Consider the following 23243-nt stretch of genomic DNA (forward strand, 5'->3'; position numbering starts at 1 on the left):
ATTAGGCATGAAACAATGTGTATTTCCTATAGCTTCCTCCCCATCCTGCCTAGCCAAGCTTTAATATGTTATGTTCTTAAGATCTGTCCATAGCATTAAAGTATTTGAAGTGGCATGGTCTAAGCATACATTCAGTGTGATCTTCTGAGGAATGGGATGAACAAACTCGCCTACATGACATTCTAAACTTTGGGAAAGAGCCTTCATTGCCCATATTAACTGCCCTGGAACTATTAACACAGGGTTATGGCTGTCCAGTGACACCACAGTGTTCTCTGCAAAACTAAATCCAGAAAACAAGGTGCTGAAGGGTTGGGTGCACAACAGCTCACCAGTGCAGCCCAGCTGCACCTGACTGCGGTGACTGGAAATATTCTCAGCAGGGTATGCTTTAACAGAGAGACATGAAGATCAATTCCTACACTGAGAAGTTTCAAGTGCTGCTCCAGAAGTTTATGTGCAAAGAAATTCATGAGGGAGGATGTGGAACTTAGTTCTAATGATGGTTTACCACTAAGGTTTTCCTTATTCAGTGAGGAAAGCAGCTGTAACACTGTCTCAGCATTCCCACCATGTGTAGCCTTGGCTGCACCCAGGGCAGAGGGTGTGTATAAAGAGCAGAGACTGATACAGGGCTAGGGCCACTGTGTCTGGAAATAATGGCCACAGCAGCAAATATATGAAGGCTGGCAGCACATTTATAACTTCTTTGAGTGTTTTTCTAGCTACAAATATCCATTTCCTTCCTTTCTTTTATCTGAGTCTAGTCACATCAGCACTGAGAGGGAACAGGGCATCAATTTCTCAATCCTGATGAGCAGCAGCAACACTTGTACTAAAAAAAGTGTTGGATTCTACATCATTAGCACCAGTCGCTGAGAACACTACTTGTTCTTGCAAAATTCTGATCTGGTTTTCTCCTTGCTTAAAAGATGATCTAAGAGAAGTGACAATTTTGTGTTAACCACTTCAGCTTTTTTCCAAAATAAATGATCCTGAAATAAATCCTATGGTGAAATTTAGTACTTTCATTTTGTAATAACCTGCTCATTTGACAAGAACTCATTTCCTATGTGCCAGTCTTCTGATGTGTCACACTGAAGACTCACTGGCCCTGCTGACAGTTTTCTGGAGCCCTATCCTAGTATGGAATCTCCTCTGTGCTGGGAAAAGAATTGCATTTTAAAGAAATACTTCTTAAAGAAAGAAGTAATCTTGACTGAGAAACCTTAGGCTTTCCAAATAACAGCCTTTGCTCAACCCCTCTGTGTTTGTAAATCTCCCTGCCTTTATTTCAGCACTAATTAGAATACAAAATATGGCACAAAATCTATCTCTAATAGGATTCCTAATTCTTCACCTTTGCTTATGTCTGATCCAAAAGTTATGGTAAGCTGTCTCGAGATCACTGGGCTTTTAATTAATCTTTTGACTCCTACTCCATCTTATTCACACAAACAATACGAGGTTTGTGCATAAGATTGATCCCAAATGTCGTTTTCCCCTCTGTCTTCCAAATGCTTAATATTTTAGGGATTAGAAAGAGCAGAAACACTTAGGTTAGGGACACTCCACAAATTATAAACCAAATGTGCTCTGCACACTACATTTCAGGTCCCCAAGACAAATCTATCCAAACACTGCTGGTGGGAGGTCTCGGGGCTGAGCAAAGTTGGAGGGCTGGGCACAGCAGCTCTGTGCCATGGGACAGAGTTCATACACCAGGACAAGCAATGCTGGTGAGAGCCTGGACCCCCCATTAACAGCCCTCCCACTAATTCTGTGTCTGATGTTTGTCCTGATTGTCAGGAAAAGAGCAAAAATCACCTCTAATCCCAGAGCCCCTCTTGCTATAGTATGGCTCCTGTGCAATTGTTCTCAGCTTGAATACCATTTCCACCCATTTTCACAGGCTGTAAAGCCCCCCTATGTATCCCCTTGGAATAATTTAGTTAATACATAGCTGATGCAGATATAGATGTAATTACAGGAGTGGTCATTTGTAAGAGAGCTACTTCGCTGGAAGAACATTGTGCCTTTGAGTTTAAAGGAATCCAGACTTTTCCAGCAAGGGTTTAATTTACAAGGAGGGATTTTCTTTACTTAATACTCCAAATAAAACATCATGCTGATTTGTATTTCCCTTTAAGAAAGCAGAACCTTTTTATTTCTGAGGGTTTAATTTCTAGTGTTTTGACATTAACACCATCAGAAACCACAACATGCTGGAGCTGGTGGTGTCCTCAGGCCCCAGCAGCTGTGTCAGTCAAGGCAGCAGTAAGTCAAGTAAACAAACCTTTAAGCACCTTGGACCAGTGGTCTCATTAAAGGTAGTCTGTGCAACCAACTCTTAGGATCAGGGAACAAAGTAATTAAAAATGGAGGTTGTTGCCAGTAACCAGGATAAAAGGTAATATCTAGTGTAATGAAAAGAAACAGACAAATGTAAAATACCAGGAGTGGAAATGCCTCTAAGCAGAAAGGTTCAGTTGCCCTGTGATTATAAAAGATATATTTCCCCAGAGAAATAATTGCCTTGGATTAAGTGATTTGTAGGAATCTGTTGCTGGGTTACAGGTAGCAAGGGAAGGTGGGGTGAGGGTTGCAGAGGTAAAACAAGCCATGGGCTGGTTTCCCTTCTCAGCCCAAAGACCCAGGCAGCTGCACCAGCCCTATGAGTGCCTCCCAGCCAGCACAGGAGCACACGCAGGCCATGTATCGGAGGAAACTCAGAGTTCCGTGCTCCCGGGCAAGTGGCAAGGGTGGGGCTTTCCTGTGCTTATGGGCTAAGATAACTGGCATTTCTCCCCCCTTTCTTAATTGTTCTTTTGTGCTGTTTTCTATATAATCATTATTATCATCATAAATACAGATGTTACTCAGTTTCAGCCTGGGTTCTGGGTTTCCTCCTGTCCACCTCTGAGATATCTCTGTCTCTGTGAATGGTTTTTTTGCACATTCTCTTCTCCTTGACACCAGGGACTCTTCTGAGTGATTGTAAGCAGCCCCAGTTTGACAAACTGCACAGCCCCAGTCACACATTCCTCCTGGACTTGCACACTGGAATTTGCAGTTTTGAATATTTGAAGTAAACTGTATGTATTTTATATCCAACTGGAAAAGGAGATAAATCCTCTGAACGCTGTTTACCAGGCAGTCTTGGTAAGGAAGACATTTTCCATGCTAGTGTTGTTTACAGCTCCTCAGGCAAAGTTAATCAAATGGCTGTAGTCGTCCTGTGTCAGCATGTCCAACTCCACAACGGTCCACAAGCTCCTGATGTTCTTGTATTTCTTTTTTTGGGTGTCTTGCGGCTATTTAGGTGCTTTGTGGCTAAAGTTCATCCTCTGGTTGTTAAAAAAAGGAAGTGAAAGGCCATATTCAGTATGCTGTGACCTTGTTGTCATCCTCCTGTTACTACACTGGGGTCCTCTGCTGAAGTCACCTGTCAGGATGTGCGCAGGGCATTGCTCCTTGTTACCTCAGCAGCCACATCCTTAGCTGTCAATCCATGTGATTCCTTTAACCTCTGCTTTTTCTTTCTTCTGCTGCTTCTCCTTCACATGTGCACTTTTCCATTCATGCTGCATTCATATCAGTCTTAAGATTTGGATCACAAACCTCTGCATGCCACAATACATGCTGTGCATTTTTGTACAACAGAGAAAACTGCTTATATAGGGGTAGGAAATGTGTTCTTTTCAGCTCTGATCTCCTCTACACTGGAAGAACAGTTTGGGCTAACTGAAACTAAATCTAGTCAAACCAATTCAAAAGTCACTGAGAATTTAACTTTCAATTTTGTCTATAACCTTAAAACCTATTGTAATTAAAACAAGCCTTTCTCAGGTCACCCAGTGCTCCTTGTGAGTGCTGTGAGGCAGCTGGTGAGGTCTGTTCTCTTTCTGCAGCTGCTGTAACTGCAGCATTCACACCACAAACACTTGCTGCATCTGCCAACCTTGAGGGGCTAAGATCTGCTGCTGGCTGCAAAGGCTACTTTGCAAGAACAATCCAGGATACCAATGGTCCATGAAGAGACTGCAGCAAGTACAATGTCTGCCTGGCCTGACGATAAAACCTCTTGTAAATATAGCGGTTTTGACACGGGCATTTAACTCCTTAACATACCACAAATACTCAAGATTGTACTTGAACAATTAAAACAGTAAAGTTAAGTTTGGAATCTTTGCGAAAACATGCTTAAATTGTATGCTTCGCTCTTGGGTCCAGGATCAGAGCAGAGTTTCATGCCTGGGGTAAGTTAAGAGCAGTTATTCTTCCTGGACCAGTCTAAGAATCTGTCTAGCGGTACTGACAGGTGACATGCAGATCCCATGTCCAAGGCTCTTCTATTTTCTGGGTGGTCCCTAAGCGTTTGATACTGTTTTTTTAACATTTGCTTGACACAGTGTGCAGGAGAGAGCTGTGCCTGTCAGTCAGTGCTTAAACTTCTGAAAAACGACCAATTAGACTCCGATAACTGCGACTTCCACACTTCTGAGTGCCTGTATTGGCAAGACCTCTCCGAAGATCTGGCTGCGGACTTTATCAGTAAATAGGAAATACACAGATAACGGCACTAAAAGGAATTTGAGCAGACGAAATCCGAGACGAGATGCCTCCCGCCCCACGCTGAACTGGGAACGGGCCGTGACCCTGCCTGCGAGCTGCTCCCGGAGCAGGGTACCGGGGAGAGCAGAGCGAAGTTTCCTGGCGCCGGTGGGACCTCCCGAGCAGGAGGGAGGATCGGACACCCGCCCCCGGCCCCTGCCCCTGCCCCGGGCCTCGGCGGGCGGTGCTGCTCCCGGCAGGGCCGGGCCGGGCCGGGCCGGGCGGGAAGGGGGCGGAGGGCGGGCGCCCCGCGGCTCCTCATATATCCCTGCCCGCTGCCGCGGCGCGCACAGCCGGCTCGCAGCTGCCCGGGGCAGCGCGCAGACCCGCCGCGCCTTCCTTCCTGCGGAGCCCGTGGGACAGAGGCGGCGGCAGCATGACATCGGCGGCGGTGGAAATTTTGGGGCTGGGACTAGGCATCCTGGGCTGGGTAGGGGTGATCCTGGCCTGCGGATTGCCCATGTGGCAAGTGTCGGCCTTCATCGACGTGAACATCGTGGTGGCGCAGACCATCTGGGAAGGGCTGTGGATGAGCTGCGTGGTGCAGAGCACAGGGCAGATGCAGTGCAAGGTGTACGACTCCATCCTGGCGCTGCCGCCCGAGGTGCAGGCGGGCCGAGCGCTCACCGTCATCGTGGCACTGCTGGGGCTGGTGGCTCTGATGGTGACCGTGGTGGGCGCGCAGTGCACCAACTGCATCCGGCCCGGGAAAATGAAGTCTCGCATCGTGATAGCCGGCGGGGCCATCTACATCCTCTGCGGAGTCCTGGTCCTCATCCCGCTCTGCTGGTTCGCCAACATCGTCATCAGTGACTTCTACGACCCCACCGTGCCGTCGTCCAAGAAGCGAGAGATGGGGGCCGCGCTCTACATCGGCTGGGCGGCCACGGCCCTGCTGCTCTTCGGGGGCTGCCTCATCTGCTGCTGCTCCTGCTCCCAGCGCGACGAGACCTCCTTCCCCGTTAAGTACTCGGCGCCGCGGCGGCCCACGTCCAACGGCGAGTACGACAAGAAGAACTACGTCTGAGCGGGGCTGGCCCGCTCCGCGGCCCCGCGGGGTACGGACAGACGGCAGCAGACAGCTTCTGCTCCAGCGCTCCCCTGCCTGGAGGCTCTTCTTAACGGGGACCCCCGTGAAGCGGCGGCCCTAGGCAGGGCAGCGCCCCGCTGCCCTCCAGCCCAGCTCCCCGGCGGGGTCGGCCGCTCCGCTGCGGGCTTCGCCGCTCTCCCGGTACTGACCGACCGCACTGCCGGCCGAGCAAAGCCCTCCCGGGCCCCCCAGAGCAGGCGAAACAGAGTGTTCCCGGCCCGGGGCCGCCGGGGGAACCGAGGAGCCCGGGCGAGTCACGGCGGTCTTTACCGGGACGCCCCGTCCGGGCTTCGCCGCCGCCGCCTGCCCGCCCGCCCGCCCGCCCGGTATTACCGGGACACTTGTGAGTACTTTACCGCCTGCTGTCGCTGCCGGTGCCTCGGGGCACCGCCTGGCTGCTCGGACCGGGCGTCGGGTGTGCACCGGAGCCAAGGAGCAACTTTCCATCTTCGTTCTCTCTCCCAAAAGGCTGCATCTGGCAGTTCCTGCTTGGACTGATATGGTGGGGGGGGGGGGTGTCGATCTATTTGGGCAATTAAAATAGGGATCCTGTCCAAAACATGATACTAACCTTGGTCCTTAATCCCACAAGCAGTAACTGTTTGGAGAGAGTTATTCTTCGGTTGTTTCAGTCCCTCAGTGAAGTGTATTGGTCTGTGTATATTTAAAACCTTGAAAGAGACCAGGTAGTTGCTGTTCTTTAGTGGAGTACAAATCAGATAACACTAGGTTGTCTTTTGAGGTTCTTCATCTCTTCTTCTTCAGCTTGTGCTCTGTTTTTACTTGAATATGAACTCATTGCCAGAATTATTCGAGGACTAGATTAAAAAATCTAGGAGATCACTATATCCTGGCTCCAGTGGGGCCTCTGCTCCTCTCATCTGCACTACAGGAGACTGGAAACAAAAAAATTGTCCCAGATTCTGATGGTTGGGGGGAATGATGTCTTTGTGGCATTCTTGCCAAGCTCTGCTTGCTGCCAGTTTTGAAATGTGTGTTCAACGTGCGCTTGGTTGGCTCTCTACCATAGTTTTGTTAACACATGCTTTCTTTCATTTACCAAATCAAGCAAAAAATTGCTAGATGAATTTTACCAAAAATATCTTGACTGGGACTTTATGCCAAGTGATCAGTTGTGAAGCCATGACCTTTACAGCTCTCAGCTCCTCTGCATTGCCCTAGTAACACTCTGCAGACTGGAAGGAAGATGGTTTGGTCAACATAACCAATTTTCCTGAGGTCAACACCTCCTGAAGTTAACCACAGTCTGAAATGTTAGCTTGCACTTTTTCATTATACACTGCAGAAACAAACTTTGTTAAGGGAGGGGCTTAAGGGGATGGTGTGCTACTCCTCCAATCTAATTACTTGTAAATCCACACAGGATTATGCTGCTGACTGTGGCAGCATCTGCATTGCCATAAGGAGATTTCTGCCAAGAGTTAGGGAGGAAATGTGCTGTTTATACTCCTCAGAGAACAACGCTCGCTACGACCTCATAGGTCCTCACAATCACATAGCAATACAGTGCACACCTGACCTGAGCATTAACTCTTATAGCTATCTGATAAAACCAAACTTATTGACAAACTGTAACTGTGGGTCTGACAGATTTACATGGGCTCTGTTCTTGCCTTGCTTAGCAAACTTAAAACCCTGGAAGTATTAGCAATTCAAAAAGTAGAATAAGAGACTAAAGCCTTGCCCCTGCAAATTTTGAAGTTGAATATTGAGCACATGATTAATCGTTTTGAAGGTAACTGCTTTTGTTTTTTATACACAAAAATAGCAGGGTCTGAGCTCATCAGAGAATACAAAAGCAGAGCAATATATCTAGAACTTCTTCTCTATAGAAAGGTGCAGTTCTAATACGGTCTCCATTTAAGTAAAAGCTGTAATATTGTTTTTATGATGTGATATGTAGTTCTGGTACAAGAGTGAAATATTCTGTATTTCATCATTCAACTTTTTAAAAACAGTGTAACCTTGTAAACTGTAAATGTATTTAAATGCTTATATTTTGAAGAAATCTACCAAAGTTGGCTTGTTACAGGGTTTGGTGCCTTTATTTGTTTCATGACTGCTTTACTTTAAATTGTAACATCCAGTTGTATGTCAGTCATCCTCACTCAGCTCTCTGGTGTCTAGCAAATGAGTCTACAGATACTAGCCCAAATCCTGGACCTCTCTCTCTTTTGTCTCAAGTTAAAGAACTAAACCCCACTGACAAAAACATCTGCATGTCTCTGAACAGTAGAGCCTTCAGAAGTGCTGCAGAATTTGGGGTCTGACCAAAAGATGAAATCTTTCTGGACAATACATCACTAGCATTTCAAATCAAAACTGGTGTCTTTGGGAGAGAGAGGGAAACCTATGCCTTAGAAGGGAATTTTAACAAGCCAAATTTCTTGTATCAAAGCAGGACTGGATCCTCTTATAACCAAAACCTGAAAAAATTATACAGAAAGACCTCTTGGAAGAAGCCAATGCTAACTGTGCATATGCTACTAAACACAGCATCATCCTACCAAAACCATAACTTGTGGCTGAGATCAGTGGGGCAGCACCCAATGAGACTTGCAGGAAGTAGGGACCATTTTTAAAAATATTTTTATATTTAATCTCATCCTTCAGTATCATTAGTTGTTGCTGCGCTTTAAAAGATAACCTCAGAGAATGCTGTTACTGATATCACTGGCTTCAGGGTAAAAGTCAAAGTTGGTTTTTGCTATGATTTGTTTTCTAAGAACAATGATATAGTCCTGAACTTAAAACCTTGGAAGTGCTCAGGATCAGGCCTGAACCTCATCCCAATGAAAAGATAAATCTATAGCACTTGTTTATTATTTTTATTTTGTATTTATGATTTTGCATAAAAATAAAAATATGTAAACCTATCCCTGAATGGGGTCACTGTGTTTTGTGAAAGCCACTGGATTATTTGGGCTCAGGAAGGTGGGATGTGATATGATGCTTTGAGGGAAATTACCTGGGCTACCTTTGGGGAGCAGAGCTGGCTCACCTCTGGGGAAGAAGGAAGGAAGGGCTGCTCCCTTGCAGAGCAGAGCAGAGCAGGCATCATCTCAGCTGTCCACTGAAGCCTCAGACAAAAGAGAGCAAGTAGCAGCAGTTGGTCTTGTGATGTGAGCACATTAGGAAGTGGAGTGTGGGTCCCAGCTATTTTGGAAACAGCTCTAAGCACGAAGCTTTTAAAGCTTTCAATTTCTACATATTTAAACTAAAAGGAAAAAAATCCCACTGCTTGGATCAGCCCCAACCTGACCTGATACCCTAATTCTTTCTGCCAACCATTTTTTTTTTTTTCAAAAGTACATTCAAGCTGGGGAAAAACATTTTCACAGAGGCAGCAAAACAGAACCTAAACAAAAGAAAACCCCAAACCAATAAAGACTGGTAAAGTAAACAATACAGACTAATTGCTGGTGGAAAAATTTGCCTAAGTTATATGATTGCCAGGGAAGACATTCAGTATTTTGCAAAGTTTTTTTGCAAGATTTTCAAGCTTTGTTTTAACAAACTGTTGCTTTAAAAATGAAGAAAAAACATCTTCAAAGCCTTCATTTTGCAGCATACTTGCCAGCTCAGTTGAGATTAACAAAAGCTCCTTGCCACCCTCCCATTGCTATGCACATGCTGAGCTGGAGAAAGGGTGTCTGTCGGCTTGGCCTTTGTCCTGCTAAACGAACCATTTAATAGTTATGAATTTGAAAGTAACTTGCAGTTCATACCCTCCAAATCTTGTTAGATCCTGTCTGTGCAAAGAAGGGAAATGCACCAGGCAGAGGGAAAAGGAAGCTCAATCAGTCACATTTGCTGCAGGATGTTTAAGGAAATATTTCCTTTTCCTGTACAAAGATGATTGTTGGGCATCTGCTCTCTGAAACATACAAACCATTTTACTCTTGAAGTGAGAAAGCAGTGTAACTTCAGATTTTTATTTAAGATCAATTCTCTGATCAAATACTATGCAAGGAATTTGTTCTTTTTCCTTGGCCACCTTTCAAACCCCAAATGCAAGTCTCCTCCAACACATCCATATATCTGTAATGCTAAAAGACAGTCCTGCCTGTCAGGAGCCATATGCCACATGTAAGTGCCATATTCATGCATATATTGAACAATATATTAATGCAGTATTCAGCATCAGATGGTACCTACAATGCATCCTTTTTTGTGTGTGCACTGAAAAAGAAAATCATTAATTAAGTACACATGTTTGAGGATTTGCTTTTATAAGTCTGCTTGGTAAGACATAACAAATATTCCTGCTGTATAAGATTAATTTGGTGAGAGCAGTTGAGTTCTCTTTTCAGGTCAAATACTGCATTTGTTTTACTTGTAGCCTGATTGTGATAAGAAAAATCACTCTAAAAACAAAGCCTCAAGAGGTTCTTATATTTATATTTTGAATGTGACTGAGTTCTATAATATTTATTTTGATCAGATCATTTTTTGTGTCTGTGTGTGGGTGACTGCTCCAGACTGTTCCTTGCTGACTCTACAGCAATAAGCTCTCTGTCTAGAAACCTCCTCCTTCTACCTACTGCAACCCTTAGTTAGAAGAAAAGGAGAACTTCAACCACTGCGTCACTGATAAAACCTCCCACTGCTACAGTGAAGCCTTTGAAATTGCTTGGATACACAAGAGTTGCTTCACCTTTTTCTTGAACACGGATTAAGACACCTTGAATCAATTCAGCAGTGTGCTTTGTCTGTGGCATTTGGGGGTTTTGTTTACAACACTGAATTTCCCCCTCCTTCCAAAACTCACCATGTGGATTCAACCCAAAATCGTGCAGAGAAAGGTAAGGAGTAGCAGACTCAGCATGGAAACACAAGTGTTTCACACAGTGCTGAAGGTATCTGCCCAGGGCTCGTGCCAGCCTTCTCATCATGCTTGAGCTCAGCTGCAGCCTGGCCACTCATCTATTGCCCTGAGTGGGAGCTTTGCCCCTCTGAAACTGGCACCTATGGTTTGGGTAAGCTCAGGATAATGGGGGACCAAACCACACAAACTATACAATTTAAAATGCAAAAATACCCATGAGCATCAGAGTCTGTCTTAAAAGTGATAAGGAAAATAAATATATGAATGAGTCTGGATGTCAGCCATCCTGACAAGAATTAACTGGTGCATTAACTGAACTACTGGCTTTAGCTTTTTGATTTGAGAACAATAGAATCATACAGCATAATTAAAGTGAAAGAAGAATGAGCCTTGAGACTACTATCCAGCTGTTTTGGTCTCAGACTACAAAACGAAAAAAAAAAAAGGGAAACATATCTTACCCACAAGCCACAGCCTTCTCAATGAGACACACAGATCCCATTACATCAATAATGGAGAGTAAACAACAAGACCACCTCTGATATCCAGTACAGAATGACTCTGACCATCTAGAAAATCAGGCAGAAAACAAAGTAAGTGCATCTTTTACTCTGATCCTCCTTAGAGTATCTCGCATGGCAAAAGCCATTCACATTGACTAAAGCCCTATCAACAGCTGGCAGGGTATTCATAGCAGGTACGAGGTGTTCCTGAAGCCCAGCTGATTTGTCATCCACACAAGTTACTACTTCTTTTGGAAAAAATAGACTTAGATGGGTATGATGAAGTGCCTCAGTGCTATTATGTAGAGCAATAGCAGTGGATCCTTTCCGTACTACACTCCAGCTCCAAACCCAGGGATGTTCCCTTCTGGTGGATCCTCCAGGCTGCACCAGCCAGGAAGAGGGTTTGTATGGCCCAGGGAGGTGCTCTGGTGTACACAAACAAAACAGATGAGATTAAGCCTGTTCATGTTTATTTACAGTGGAGAATAAAAGTAAATGTTTAAAATAGCTGATTTTTCCAGGCAAACAACAGATAACCCTCTCAAAATGACTCTGATCACTGAGCAAGCTGTGCCAGTTGTATCATCCTGTGCAGCTCTCCTGCAAGGAGGTAAGTTACACATGTGCACATTTTAGGTCTTTAGCACCAGCTGTGCTGGCTGTGGAACATTTTTGGGTTTTTAAAGATAAGCAGATTTCTATGGGTTGAACAAATGCACTAAAAGCTGGGAAATGCACAAACCAGATCCCACAACAATTTTAATCTGGTAGCAAAAATAGTTTGCTATACTATATGGATGTTGGGTTTCAGCTGTGTATGTTCCTAAAGCTTCAGTGAAGCAGGTTAGCTGACAGAGCTCTGAGTGACATTCCTCTTGATCCCATGCCAGGTACTCTGACAATTAATCTAACCAAATGAGGGTAACTTTGGGCTCTGTTCCCACTCTCATTCTGAGCTAAATCGATTCCCCTCTATTACACTCATACAGAACTCATTAGCATTAACTGTGTTTGTTATCAGAACACTTCTACAGAAGGCTAAACCTTGAGAGAATTTAGGCTTGGGTACAAAAGATCACTCAGGAAAGAAAAATAGGCACTGCTTGACAAGAACATATGTGAAATCTCAAAATGGTAGGATTCAGTTTCAATATACCTTCACATATTTGAAGGACTGGGACAAAAAACAACAATCACCAATTCTTATCAGCTCTAACAAGTGCCTAGCATGGCAGAATTCTTGCACTCTGTATATTTTTAGATTACTCTTCCAGTTATAATGTTCCGTCCTTACTGTGTATCTTTTGTTAGAATTAGGATATCTGCTGCAGCAGCCTGGATAACCTTTAGCCTGAGCTACAAAACCTTTAACAGTTTCCAATTATAACAGCAATCTTTCATTTTTTAATACAAATAAACCCAAGTGTTATCTCGACACAGAAGACTCACATGAATACCCAATGACTACAGAATGATTTCACCATTTTTTTCCTCTATAATTTCCTGCTATTATTTCATTGGAAGTGACTGCCAAGATCCAAGCAACATAATACATTTCACTGTTTACATCTACTTTATTTTTGTTGTACTGTTGACATTTCAAAATGTTGACATGCAAGGCAAGTTTTAAAAATTGAACATCTACTTGAAATCCATTATGTCCTTGAACCCTTAAATTATTTTTAGGCTGTCCTGTTTTCTCCTGGTTTTCTTGCCCAGTTGAAAATATCTATGCACCCAAATACCTGTCAATTTTATAAAATGTTAATTCCCACAGCTTGGAAGAGTTTTAATTTTTCAGAAAGGTGTAAGACAGTAATGTCCATTTTCAACCATGTGGAACTAGCATCCCCATAAATATAATCTTTGTCTACTGTAAAAGTGTGGATTGGGCAGCAGTTTGGAGAAATAGAGAGTTCCATTGGGTGGGAATTCCATTAGGAAGAAACTAAATAAAGACATTATTAAAGCAGTTATTCTGCAACTATAGATAGTGGATATTCCCAGAAGCCAATATCATACTGAGTCTCCAGGGGTAAAATGCTGTTGCTTGGATAATATTAAAATAGACTTCTTGTCTACCTGGGGTTATTAATGACCACAATTATTTAAGACATCCATATCAATATTATAGTGTCCCTTCTTAAAGAAAAACTATTATCCATGACATGCTGCCCAGATTCCTGCAGAGCTGATTACATTCTTTAGAACCTGCACTTTTAGTTCAGTACAGCAATCCTGACTTCATACCTGGATGCTGTATGGGCTCATTTCCCACTCTGAAGTTGTTACTGACATCTGTCCTAAAGGCTGATCATTGGTGGTGGGAAGAGTAATCCCTTTTTCTCCTGCCTCTCTCACAAAGTTGGAGATTTTTTGGCTTTCTGTCTGCAAAATGGATTCACAGCCTTGCAGAAATGGCCTCTGGCAGATTTCAGTGCAAGTATTGAACTCCACTGGTATGTAGGAAACAAGCCCACTTCAAAGACAGGGTGGGAGGAGGCACTAAATAGCAAGACCAAGTTTTTTCCCCTTAATAGAGTTACTGAAATCTGAGTCAAGTTGAACAAGAAATGGAGAATTTCAGTTTTAGCACCTGTTGCTACACAGGAATTCGGATTGTGGAGGAAAGGGCAAACTGCAATCCTTCTCCTGAACCAAAACGTCTTAGGTCTGTCCTGGCCTCAACATGGGCAGGCAGGATGCAGGAGCTCCTTAACTGCTGTGAAACTTCACTTTGTGACCTTGCATTGAAGTTTGAATCAAACAGAAAGGGTCTTGACTCAGAGGAGGAAAAAGGAAAGACGTAACTTAGTGCTTTATAATGAGCAAAGTGGGGCAAGACCCCGCACTGCTGTAGGCACCAAGCTGAGTGTCTGAGGTGAAAGCACAGACACTGCACACTGCTGAACAGTTAACAGGAATGAGTGCCTGGAAATGGAAATGAACATATCCAGGACAGAAGTAAAAACTAAAGAGCTCAATTAACTTAAACTACAATTAACTTTGTTTCAGATTGTCCCCAGGTTGAAAATACAATAGGAAAGGATTTTTTTTAACAGAGCAGAAAATAGTACACATAACACTTGTGTAGGTAAGGTGGAGAATGCCCTGGACAGTGAAAGGGTTTAAAGTTTTTTTGTTCTTAAAAATCAGATGGAACTAATAAGAATGATTATAAACTGGATAAAAACCAGCACAAGTGACTAAATATAAAGGCATGAGATGAGACTAGATACTGCTTAGATAATAACTAATCTATCACAGTAATGTCCTTTTGGGTCTCCCTGTCCGTTTGCATGAGGTGCTCTCTGACATCCATCCTGATGAAGGAAGAAAGTGAGGCAAAGACAAAATACAAAGTTTAATGAAAGAAAAGACCACAAAAATGTGCTGAATAACAAAAAAATGAGGAGTCAACACATTTCTTTCCTAAGGGCTGTAATCAGGGAGGAGGAGGAAGGGTAGTAGTGATTCTTAAATAGTTTCTGCCAAGTCTATTCAGTAGTCTTGGAGCCATACACTGTATCTGTATCTTTGAAAGGCTCAGAGAAGATACCCTTTTTAAAAGGAATTATTTATTGATTATTTAGAGATAATGAAACAGATGAGTAAGCAGATATATACATACATGGAGACTTGTCAGAATGAGATATCAGCCCAGAACAAAGACAATATCATATTTACTGGCAAAAATTCCCCATAAGAATTGAGATAGCTGAGAGTTAATTAGATAGTAGGAGCTCAAATAAAAAGAAGACAAGTTAGTACGACAACAATGCTGGCTTTAGCTTCTAACCAGTCCAAAAAGGTATTTATCTTCCAAAGAGATCTTGTTGTCTCTTATCACCTATTTGTGGAATGAGATGAGGCTTTTCAGACTGGGTAGATGACCCCTGTGCAGCTGTGCTACATTTCATTCTCCCTTTTGTTGCACAGACAGTTTAGTGGGACACACTCCCGTATCCTATTCCCTTTCCCTCATTATTCACAGCAGAAGCTTTCACTTAGCATTTCTAATAGCTCCTTGTAGTGCTGTCGTTTCAGGAAATGCCTGGTTGTATTCACTGCTAAATCAAGCAGGAGTCGTGCTGGCAATTCAAGGAACACCTCATCAGAGGGAAAAAGCAATTGCTGCTGAGCTATTGTTTTCCATTTCATTTCACACCCTCAAAGAGCTGTGGTGACCACCCAGTGGGTGCCCTGAAACACAGATTCCAAAACACCTTCCTGAGCTAGAAAGGCAAACCGGATTTACTGCTTACCCTCTATTGTTACTCAGTCTCTCTTTTCCTCTTAGTTCTTCATTTTCTATTTTTGTACTTCACCCTGTCATTTTCAGTCCTTTTCACATCCCCTTCTCATTTTTGTATGCAACTGTTGGAAAGCTCTGTCCCTTTGACACTGTGTGCTATGCTCAGGGACTTTTCTAAGGGGATACTCTACAACAGGCACCAGCAATTCAGTATGAGTCAGAAAAATGAGTCAGAATTCAGTAGGTTTTGCAAGGAAAAAGTCTCATAAAAAGGATATGTTCATTATGTTATTATTTTAATTACTCTGTCCTTAACACTGATATCAGCTAATCTTACTTACATGGCTACACAGCAAGTGGAACCAGCTGAAACAACAATACTGTTCCCCTTCTTCATGTTCAGGAAACAGCACACACTGGATTTGCAATGCAGGTAACCAAATCCAACACCCATGTATGCTGTTTTTGTGTGTGTGAGCAAACTGCAGCCCAATAGTAGGATAAAGAAACTTAAACACTGGAGGGAGATTCAGTCCTTTGGTAGGAAGAATTGGAGGCAGTTTAGCTTAATGTTAGAGGCAGATAACACAGGCAGAAAAAGCTCACAATGAGAGAAAACAGGCAGGCAGAGAGGGAAAAACTGCAGAGTGGTTTGGCTTTTCCTCAGATTGTTTTAGGGGAACAGTATCTCCTTCCCTAGAACAGACATGTCTGGGAAATTCCACAAGTGTTTTACAATATGTGCATATAGGTCTTTAAAGGATTGTGCTTAATTTTTCAAAATGTAACTTTTACACAGTCCAGAAATGGTACTGTCTAATAGCACACAGTTGCAGAGCCATTAACCCTGAAGGGTAATGCATTTTACTGACAAGAGCAATAAATAACAAAGAGTATACCAGATTTTATATTTTTAAAGTAGAAAATGTTTTCAGCCATGAAGATTTTGGCAAGTGAGAAAGTAAAGCTTGAGATGACAGACAACATCTTAAACTTTCCAAGGAAAATACCACAATCAGTGTTGGGTAGTAGTCTGGTCTGGTACTAGTTACCTGAACTCGCAATTATGAAAAAATTTGATTTCTAGAAATCTGGGTATAACTGAAAACTGGATATTGATTTAACCTAGTAAGCAATGACTGTGTAATTGAGGCAAACATGGACGGTGTAAAATAAACAGTAAACAAGCCCTGGCTCTGTTTAGAAGGCAATTAATTGAGCAGTGTGGCACATACCAAGTGGCACCATGAAACACCACAGTTCTCAGCTAAAGGATCAGGTTGCAGAATTATATTACAGCACTAGTTCTGCAGCTGCTGAAATCTTGTTTCCATAGTAGGGCAACAGCTTTTCAATTTTGAGATCCTATAAAAAAAAAAAGCTCCCACACAAGTGTTAGCTGGACATCACTGAAGACTCTTTTGCTTTTCTTTGAACTTGGCAGTTACCACTGGAGAAACCCAGAACTGTTTGGAGAGCATCTCTTTTTAAAAAAAAAAAAAAAAAAAAAAAATTATTAATTTTAACAGCTTCCATATGATGTAACAAAGCCATTTCCAGTTAAAAGAGAATTCTCTGAAGGAAGCACAGTGCCTCAGGAAAAGATTTATAATGCTAATTTTTTAAAAGGTGGATGTAATCCTGTACAATAGGAAGGGGACATTTTGGTCAGTGCATGGTCTCGGAAGAGGAACTTAGCCAGGGCCCAAGAAGGTACTCTCAGACCTCAGAGCAAGCTGTATTCTTTCTAGTTGAGTCCTGAATTACTACACTGACCATACCAGCATTTAAAGAAAACAACACTTTATGTGCACCTTCCTTATAGGTTACTGATCCAGTTAAAATTTCAGATCAGACAGTAGACCATTATTAATGGAATATTTATTTTGAGAGCCCCTTGGTGACTCTTTTCAGCAAATAAAAACATACTAAGTTCTGACTGTCCCTGTGGATTCTTTCCAAGTCAATGGCAGGTACCTCTGATTTTCCACTGACATGCTGCAAATGAATGATTAAATGAAAGTAAATGCCACTGAGCTAAATAGTGGAATGAGACACCAACACCACAGGGACTGGAAATACAGACAAGCTGCAGCAATAAGAGGTGACTCTAAGTACTATAAAAGACAGAATCCATTTGTTCTAAGGGACTATTATCTCTTTTGCAAGGGCCAGAAAGGAATTATCTCGATTAAAACTGCTTTTGGAAAGAAAACAAAGGATGCAGAATGTCACAGTACTTATCCAACACAGGCAAGCTAGTCATTAACGTGAAGGAATACCCAAGAAATCATCTACAGTTCTTAAGCAAGTGGCAAAGACTTCAGAGAAGGATTTTGAACTAAGGAATAGAAAAATCTCCAGATCTCTTAAAATAAACCCAGATCCAGCACTGGAAGGAACTATGTTGTGATACAGCTTGTGTATATGTTTTACCTTAGTTTAGTTCATAAGGTATGATTAGGCTTGCCCATAAAATCATATGGGATTGGTTCTAATTCTGATTTAAGAATGGTTTGTGAGCTTTCAGCTCACTGAGAATAGTATGCGTCAGCACTCTGCTAAATGCTTGTTGTGATACCAAATTACCAGACAAGTCTTTATCTCTGGTTATTGAGACCTTAGTGTATTGCCCAGACAAACACCATAAGAGCAGACAGCAAGTCAAGGTAACTGTTGGGGGTTGAGTGTTTTCCTATTGCTGTGTCAATTTAAAGAATTTTTCCCATTATCATGCCAATGGAGCTGCCGGTTACACCCTGGATGTTTGGTGACTCTGGACAAAAGGGGTAGGTGGGATCGGCTTCGAGAGGGGCACTCGGGCTTCCGGAGGGGACTTGTGTTTCCGGCGAGCTCGGAGGAGGATCCCCCGGTCTTGGAGCCACGTGGCCGAAGGCAGGAGAGCCAGACCCTCTGCCATCACCTGCCCTGTGTCTGCCCCGCTGCAGCCTCCTGCCTCTGCGGACACAGTGAATCACCCGGACACCAACGGTGAACGAGGAGCTGCCCGCTCCAGCCCGCTCCCCCCCGAGACCGGCACGGCCGCAGCCGCCCCCTCCCGCCTCTGCTCCCACCGAGGAGAGTGTGCCCACAACTAAAGAAAGGACTGGAACCGAGTTATCTGTTCTGTTAGTAATTTTAACAACTGCTGTTGTTTCTGCTTGTACAGTTAGATACATTAGTAAAAGAGCTATTATTCCTACCCCCTTATCTCTGCCTCAGAGTCCCTGATTCAAACGTTTATAATATTTGGGGGGAGTGGAGCTCAGGTCTCTATTTCAAAGGAAAACTTCTGCCATTATTGGCAGACACCTGTCCTTCAAACCAGGACAGATTTTGGCGCCCATTGTGGGGCCCGAGGGCATTAAGAGGAGAGTTAAGATAGGAGTAACAGCTCTCTTGAGTGGCAACATGTTGTCTGGTTTAATCTGGTTTGGGCTCCATGTGGCCACAGATACCTCTCTCCCATTTGTAAGCCCTTTTTTGAATATGGGCCCTCTCACCAAAGTTACTGTAGCTGTGATCCGATTAGTTTGGTGGATTGATTATGTCAGGAATTCATGGTTTTTTAATTTTCTCTGGGAAGTGGCCACATGGATTCAGAGCTATTGTACTCTAACTGCGTTTTTCTGGGGTTATTTCAATAATGGTACTTACTGTGAAGTAATGAATGCAAGGGAAATTTTCTCCCAACCCATCACCGAGTTTTTTGAGGCTACCCCACCAATTTTCAAGGATTTCAGATCTGTTTTAATTGCTAGTGTTATTTTACAGTGGCTGGTGTTGCTGATAGGCCTGCTCTACTTAGCATTCAGAAACAAGGGAATATTGGCTTGGTTAACAACCCTGATACCTACCCCAGGGACTAGGGATGTTGCCCCAGAGTCTGCCCCTGCCCCAGGGACCAGGGATGTTGCCCCAGAACATGACCCTACCCAAGGGACTAGGGATGTTGCCTCAGAACATGCTCTGGGGACTAGGGATGTTGCCCCAGAGTCTGCCCCTGCCCCAGGGACCAGGGATGTTGCCCCAGAACATGACCCTGCCCAAGGGACCAGGGATGTTGCCCCAGAACATGACTCTGCTCCGGAGACTAGGGATGCTGCCCCAGAGCCTGATGATGCCCCACAGCCCACTGCAGAAATGAACCACCCAGAGTGGGTGGGAGCTCTAGTGAAGGATATTGGCCAGATGTTGAGGGAGCACAGCCAGATGTTTAAGGAGCACAGCCAGATGTTGAAGGAGCACTTTTCTTCAGCTGGTGAGAAACCCTCCCCCTGCTAAGATTAAAACGAGGCACCTAGATAATGGGGATCAGCCAGGAGGGTCCTCACAACCAGCAAGGGAGCCAGAGGTTGAGATTGTCACCGAGTCCCTCTCATATGATAGTCTCCGTAACCTGCGTAAAGACATTGCACGGAGAGGCCGTGAGCCTTTTACAACTTGGTTACTCCGGGTCTGGGACCTTACGGGAACAAGTGTGCAACTGGATGGAACTGAGGCCAGGAATTTGGGATCCTTGGCCCAGGATTCAGGTGTGGACCAGATATTTGTAAGGGAGCAAGGCCTCCTTTCCCTCTGGGACCGGCTTTTAATGAGTGTGAGAGAGAAGTTTGTCCACAGAGAATGCAGGAGTACCACCTTAGAATGCGCTGGAAAACTCTTGAGGAAGGGATCCAGCAGCTGAGAGAAGTGGCAGTATTAGAGGTACTCGTTGGGAGGGATGGACAGCATGACAATGACCCTGACAAGGTCAGGTGCACAGGGCAGATGCTATTGAATCTGGCAACCCTGGGGCCATCTCAATATACCACCTTCATTGCAATGATCAATGCTGATAACCACCAAGAGACAGTGGGTTCTGTTGCCAACAGACTCAGAAATTTTGAGAGTATGATGAATGGCCCAATGCAGGCCAATGTGTCTGCCATGGCCAGGGACCTCCAAGAGGTCTAAGACAGGATGGAGGAGATGAGGGAGGAGATAAGGGAGGAGATAAGGGAGGAGATAAGAAAGATCAATGCAGCACCAGTGTGAGTCATAGGCCCCAAATCTAGAACCCAATGCCCCCCAGCTAGGGAGAGAGGGTACACCCCACGAGCTGACCTATGGTTTTTCCTGCGAGACCATGGAGAAGACATAGGAAAATGGGATGGGAAACCCACTTCTGTCCTGGCAGCACGGGTGCGTCAGCTCAGGGAGGGAAATGCTAACCGAGGGAACCGTGCTAAGATGAAGGCAGCCTCAACCTCCCATGGTAAAGGCGCAGGGTATCACAGAAGGGAGGATAATCTGTCTGATCCCCTGAAAGGAACCTCCACTATGTATGCCCAGGAAAGAAATAATAACCAGGGCTAGAGGGGCCCTGCCTCTCGCCAGGGAGAGGCATGGGATGACAGAGAGTATTGGACAGTGTGGTTTCGATGGCCTGGCACATCAAAGCCACAGGAATATAGAGTACTAGTTGATACTGGTTCACAATGCACCTGATACCATCAGAACATGTGGGGAAGATACCTGTTTCTATTGTTGGGGTGACGGGGGGATCACAGGAATACACTTTGCTGGAAGCTGAGATTAGCCTGACAGGGAAGGGACGGCAGAAACATCCTATTGTAACTGGCCCAGGGGCATCACGTATTCTAGGCATAGACTTCCTCAGGAATGGCTACTACAAAGACCCAAAGGGGTTCAGGTGGGCTTTTGGAATAGTTGCTGTAGCAACAGAGAGCATTAAGCAGTTGAACACCTTGCCTGGACTATCAGAAAACCCATCTGCAGTGGAGCTCCTGAAAGTGACAGAGCAACAGGTACCAATTGCCACCATGACAGTGCACTGCTGGCAGTACCGGACAAATCAAGATGCTGTGATCCCCATCCACAAGATGATCCGAGAGCTGGAGAGCCAAGGGGTGGTCAGCAAAACCCAATCTGGCCTGTGCGCAAGTCTGACGGAGAATGGAGACTGACTGTGGACTATCGTGCCTTGAATGAAGTGACTCCACCGCTGAGCGCTGCCGTGCCGGACATGCTGGAGCTGCAGTACGAGCTGGAGTCCAAGGCAGCAAGGTGGTATGCCACCATTGACATTGCCAATGCATTTTTCTCCATTCCTTTGGCAGCAGAGTGCAGGCCTCAGTTTGCTTTCACCTGGAGAGGCGTGCAGTACACCTGGAACCGACTGCCCCAGGGGTGGAAACACAGCCCCACCATCTGCCACGGACTGATCCAGGCTGCACTGGAAAAGGGTGAGGCTCCAGAACATTTGCAGTACATCGATGACATCATTGTGTGGGGGAACACAGCAATGGAGGTATTTGAGAAGGGAGAGAAGATCATCCAGATTTTGCTGGGAGCCGGTTTTGCCATTAAAAAGAGCAAAGTCAAAGGACCTACCCGAGAGATCCAGTTCCTGGGAGTGAAGTGGCAAGATGGACGGCGCCAGATCCCCACTGAGGTCATCAATAAGATCACTGCAATGTCTCCACCAACAAGCAAGAAGGAAACACAAGCTTTCCTAGGTGCCATAGGCTTTTGGAGAATGCATATCCCTGAGTACAGCCAGATTGAGTCCTCTCTACCTGGTCACTCACAAGAAGAATGATTTCCACTGGGGCCCTGAGCAGCAGCAAGCCTTCGCTCAGATCAAGCAGGAGATCGCTCATGCAGTGGCCCTTGGCCCAGTCAGGATGGGACCAGAGGTAAAGAATGTGCTCTACTCTGCAGCCGGTAACCATGGTCTGTCCTGGAGCCTTTGGCAGAAGGTGCCTGGTGAGACCAGAGGCCGACCCCTGGGATTCTGGAGCAGAAGTTACAAAGGGTCTGAAGCCAATTACACTCCCACAGAGAAGGAAATCCTGGCTGCCTATGAAGGAGTTCAAGCTGCCTCAGAGGTGATTGGTACGGAAGCACAGCTTCTCCTGGCACCCCAACTGCCAGTGCTGGGGTGGATGTTCAAAGGAAAGGTTCCCTCTACCCACCACGCCACCGACACCACATGGAGCAAGTGGATTGCCCTTATCACGCAGTGCGCCCGTATTGGCAACCCGAATCGCCCTGGGATTTTGGAGATAATTACCAACTGGCCAGAAGGTGAAGATTTTGATCTCACTGACGAAGAGGAGCAGAAGCAAGTGACCCGGGCTGAAGAAGCCCCACCGTACAACCAACTGCCAGCAGATGAAAAATACTACGCCCTTTCACCCACGGTTCCTGTCGCATTGTGGGGATGAACCGGAAGTGGAAAGCAGCTGTATGGAGCCCCACACGACAGGTTGCACAAGCTACCGAAGGAGAAGGTGGATCAAGTCAACTTGCTGAGCTCAAAGCTGTTCAGCTGGCCTTGGATATTGCTGAGAGAGAGAAATGGCCAAAGCTCTACCTTTACACTGATTCCTGGATGGTAGCCAATGCTCTGTGGGGGTGGCTGGAGAGGTGGAAGAAGGCTGACTGGCAACATAGAGGAAAACCAATCTGGGCTGCTGATGCATGGAAAGACATTGCCACTCGGGTAGAGAAGCTACCCGTGAAAGTCTGTCATGTGGATGCCCATGTTCCCAAGAGTCGGGCTAATGAAGAACACCGGCATAACGAGCATGTAGATCAGGCTGCACAGATAGAGGTCTCAAAGATAGACTTAGATTGGGAACACAAGGGAGAATTGTTCCTAGCTCGATGGGCCCATGATGCCTCAGGTCATCAGGGCAGAGATGCCACCTATAAGTGGGCACGAGACCGAGGGGTGGATCTAACTGTGGACAGCATCTCTCAGGCTATCCACGACTATGAGACGTGCGCTGCCATCAAGCAGGCCAAGTGGGTGAAGCCCCTCTGGTATGGGGGGCGATGGTCCAAGTACGGAGAGGCCTGGCAGATTGACTATATCACACTGCCTCAGACCCACCAGGGCAAGCGCTACGTGCTGACCAT

General features: G+C 45.0%; 2 protein-coding genes across 3 annotated transcripts in view; both read left to right on the forward strand.

The window, feature by feature from the left end:
• UFD1 (ubiquitin recognition factor in ER associated degradation 1) overlaps positions 1-23243 on the forward strand; it is a 276619-nt gene that overhangs the window by 230625 nt on the left and 22751 nt on the right. The window lies entirely within an intron of this gene.
• On the forward strand, positions 4897-8601 carry CLDN5 (claudin 5). The gene has a single exon (XM_056504040.1). It carries the CDS (start codon positions 4991-4993, stop codon positions 5639-5641), a length of 651 nt encoding a protein of 216 aa, XP_056360015.1. The 5' UTR covers positions 4897-4990; the 3' UTR covers positions 5642-8601.

Source organism: Oenanthe melanoleuca, chromosome 15 (genome assembly GCF_029582105.1).
Source record: "Oenanthe melanoleuca isolate GR-GAL-2019-014 chromosome 15, OMel1.0, whole genome shotgun sequence".
NCBI classification, from domain to species: domain Eukaryota; kingdom Metazoa; phylum Chordata; class Aves; order Passeriformes; family Muscicapidae; genus Oenanthe; species Oenanthe melanoleuca.

Excerpts from the sequence above, each read along its gene's own strand:
- CLDN5 (XM_056504040.1), top strand. The coding sequence starts at position 4,991 with ATGACATCGGCGGCGGTGGAAATTTTGGGGCTGGGACTAGGCATCCTG.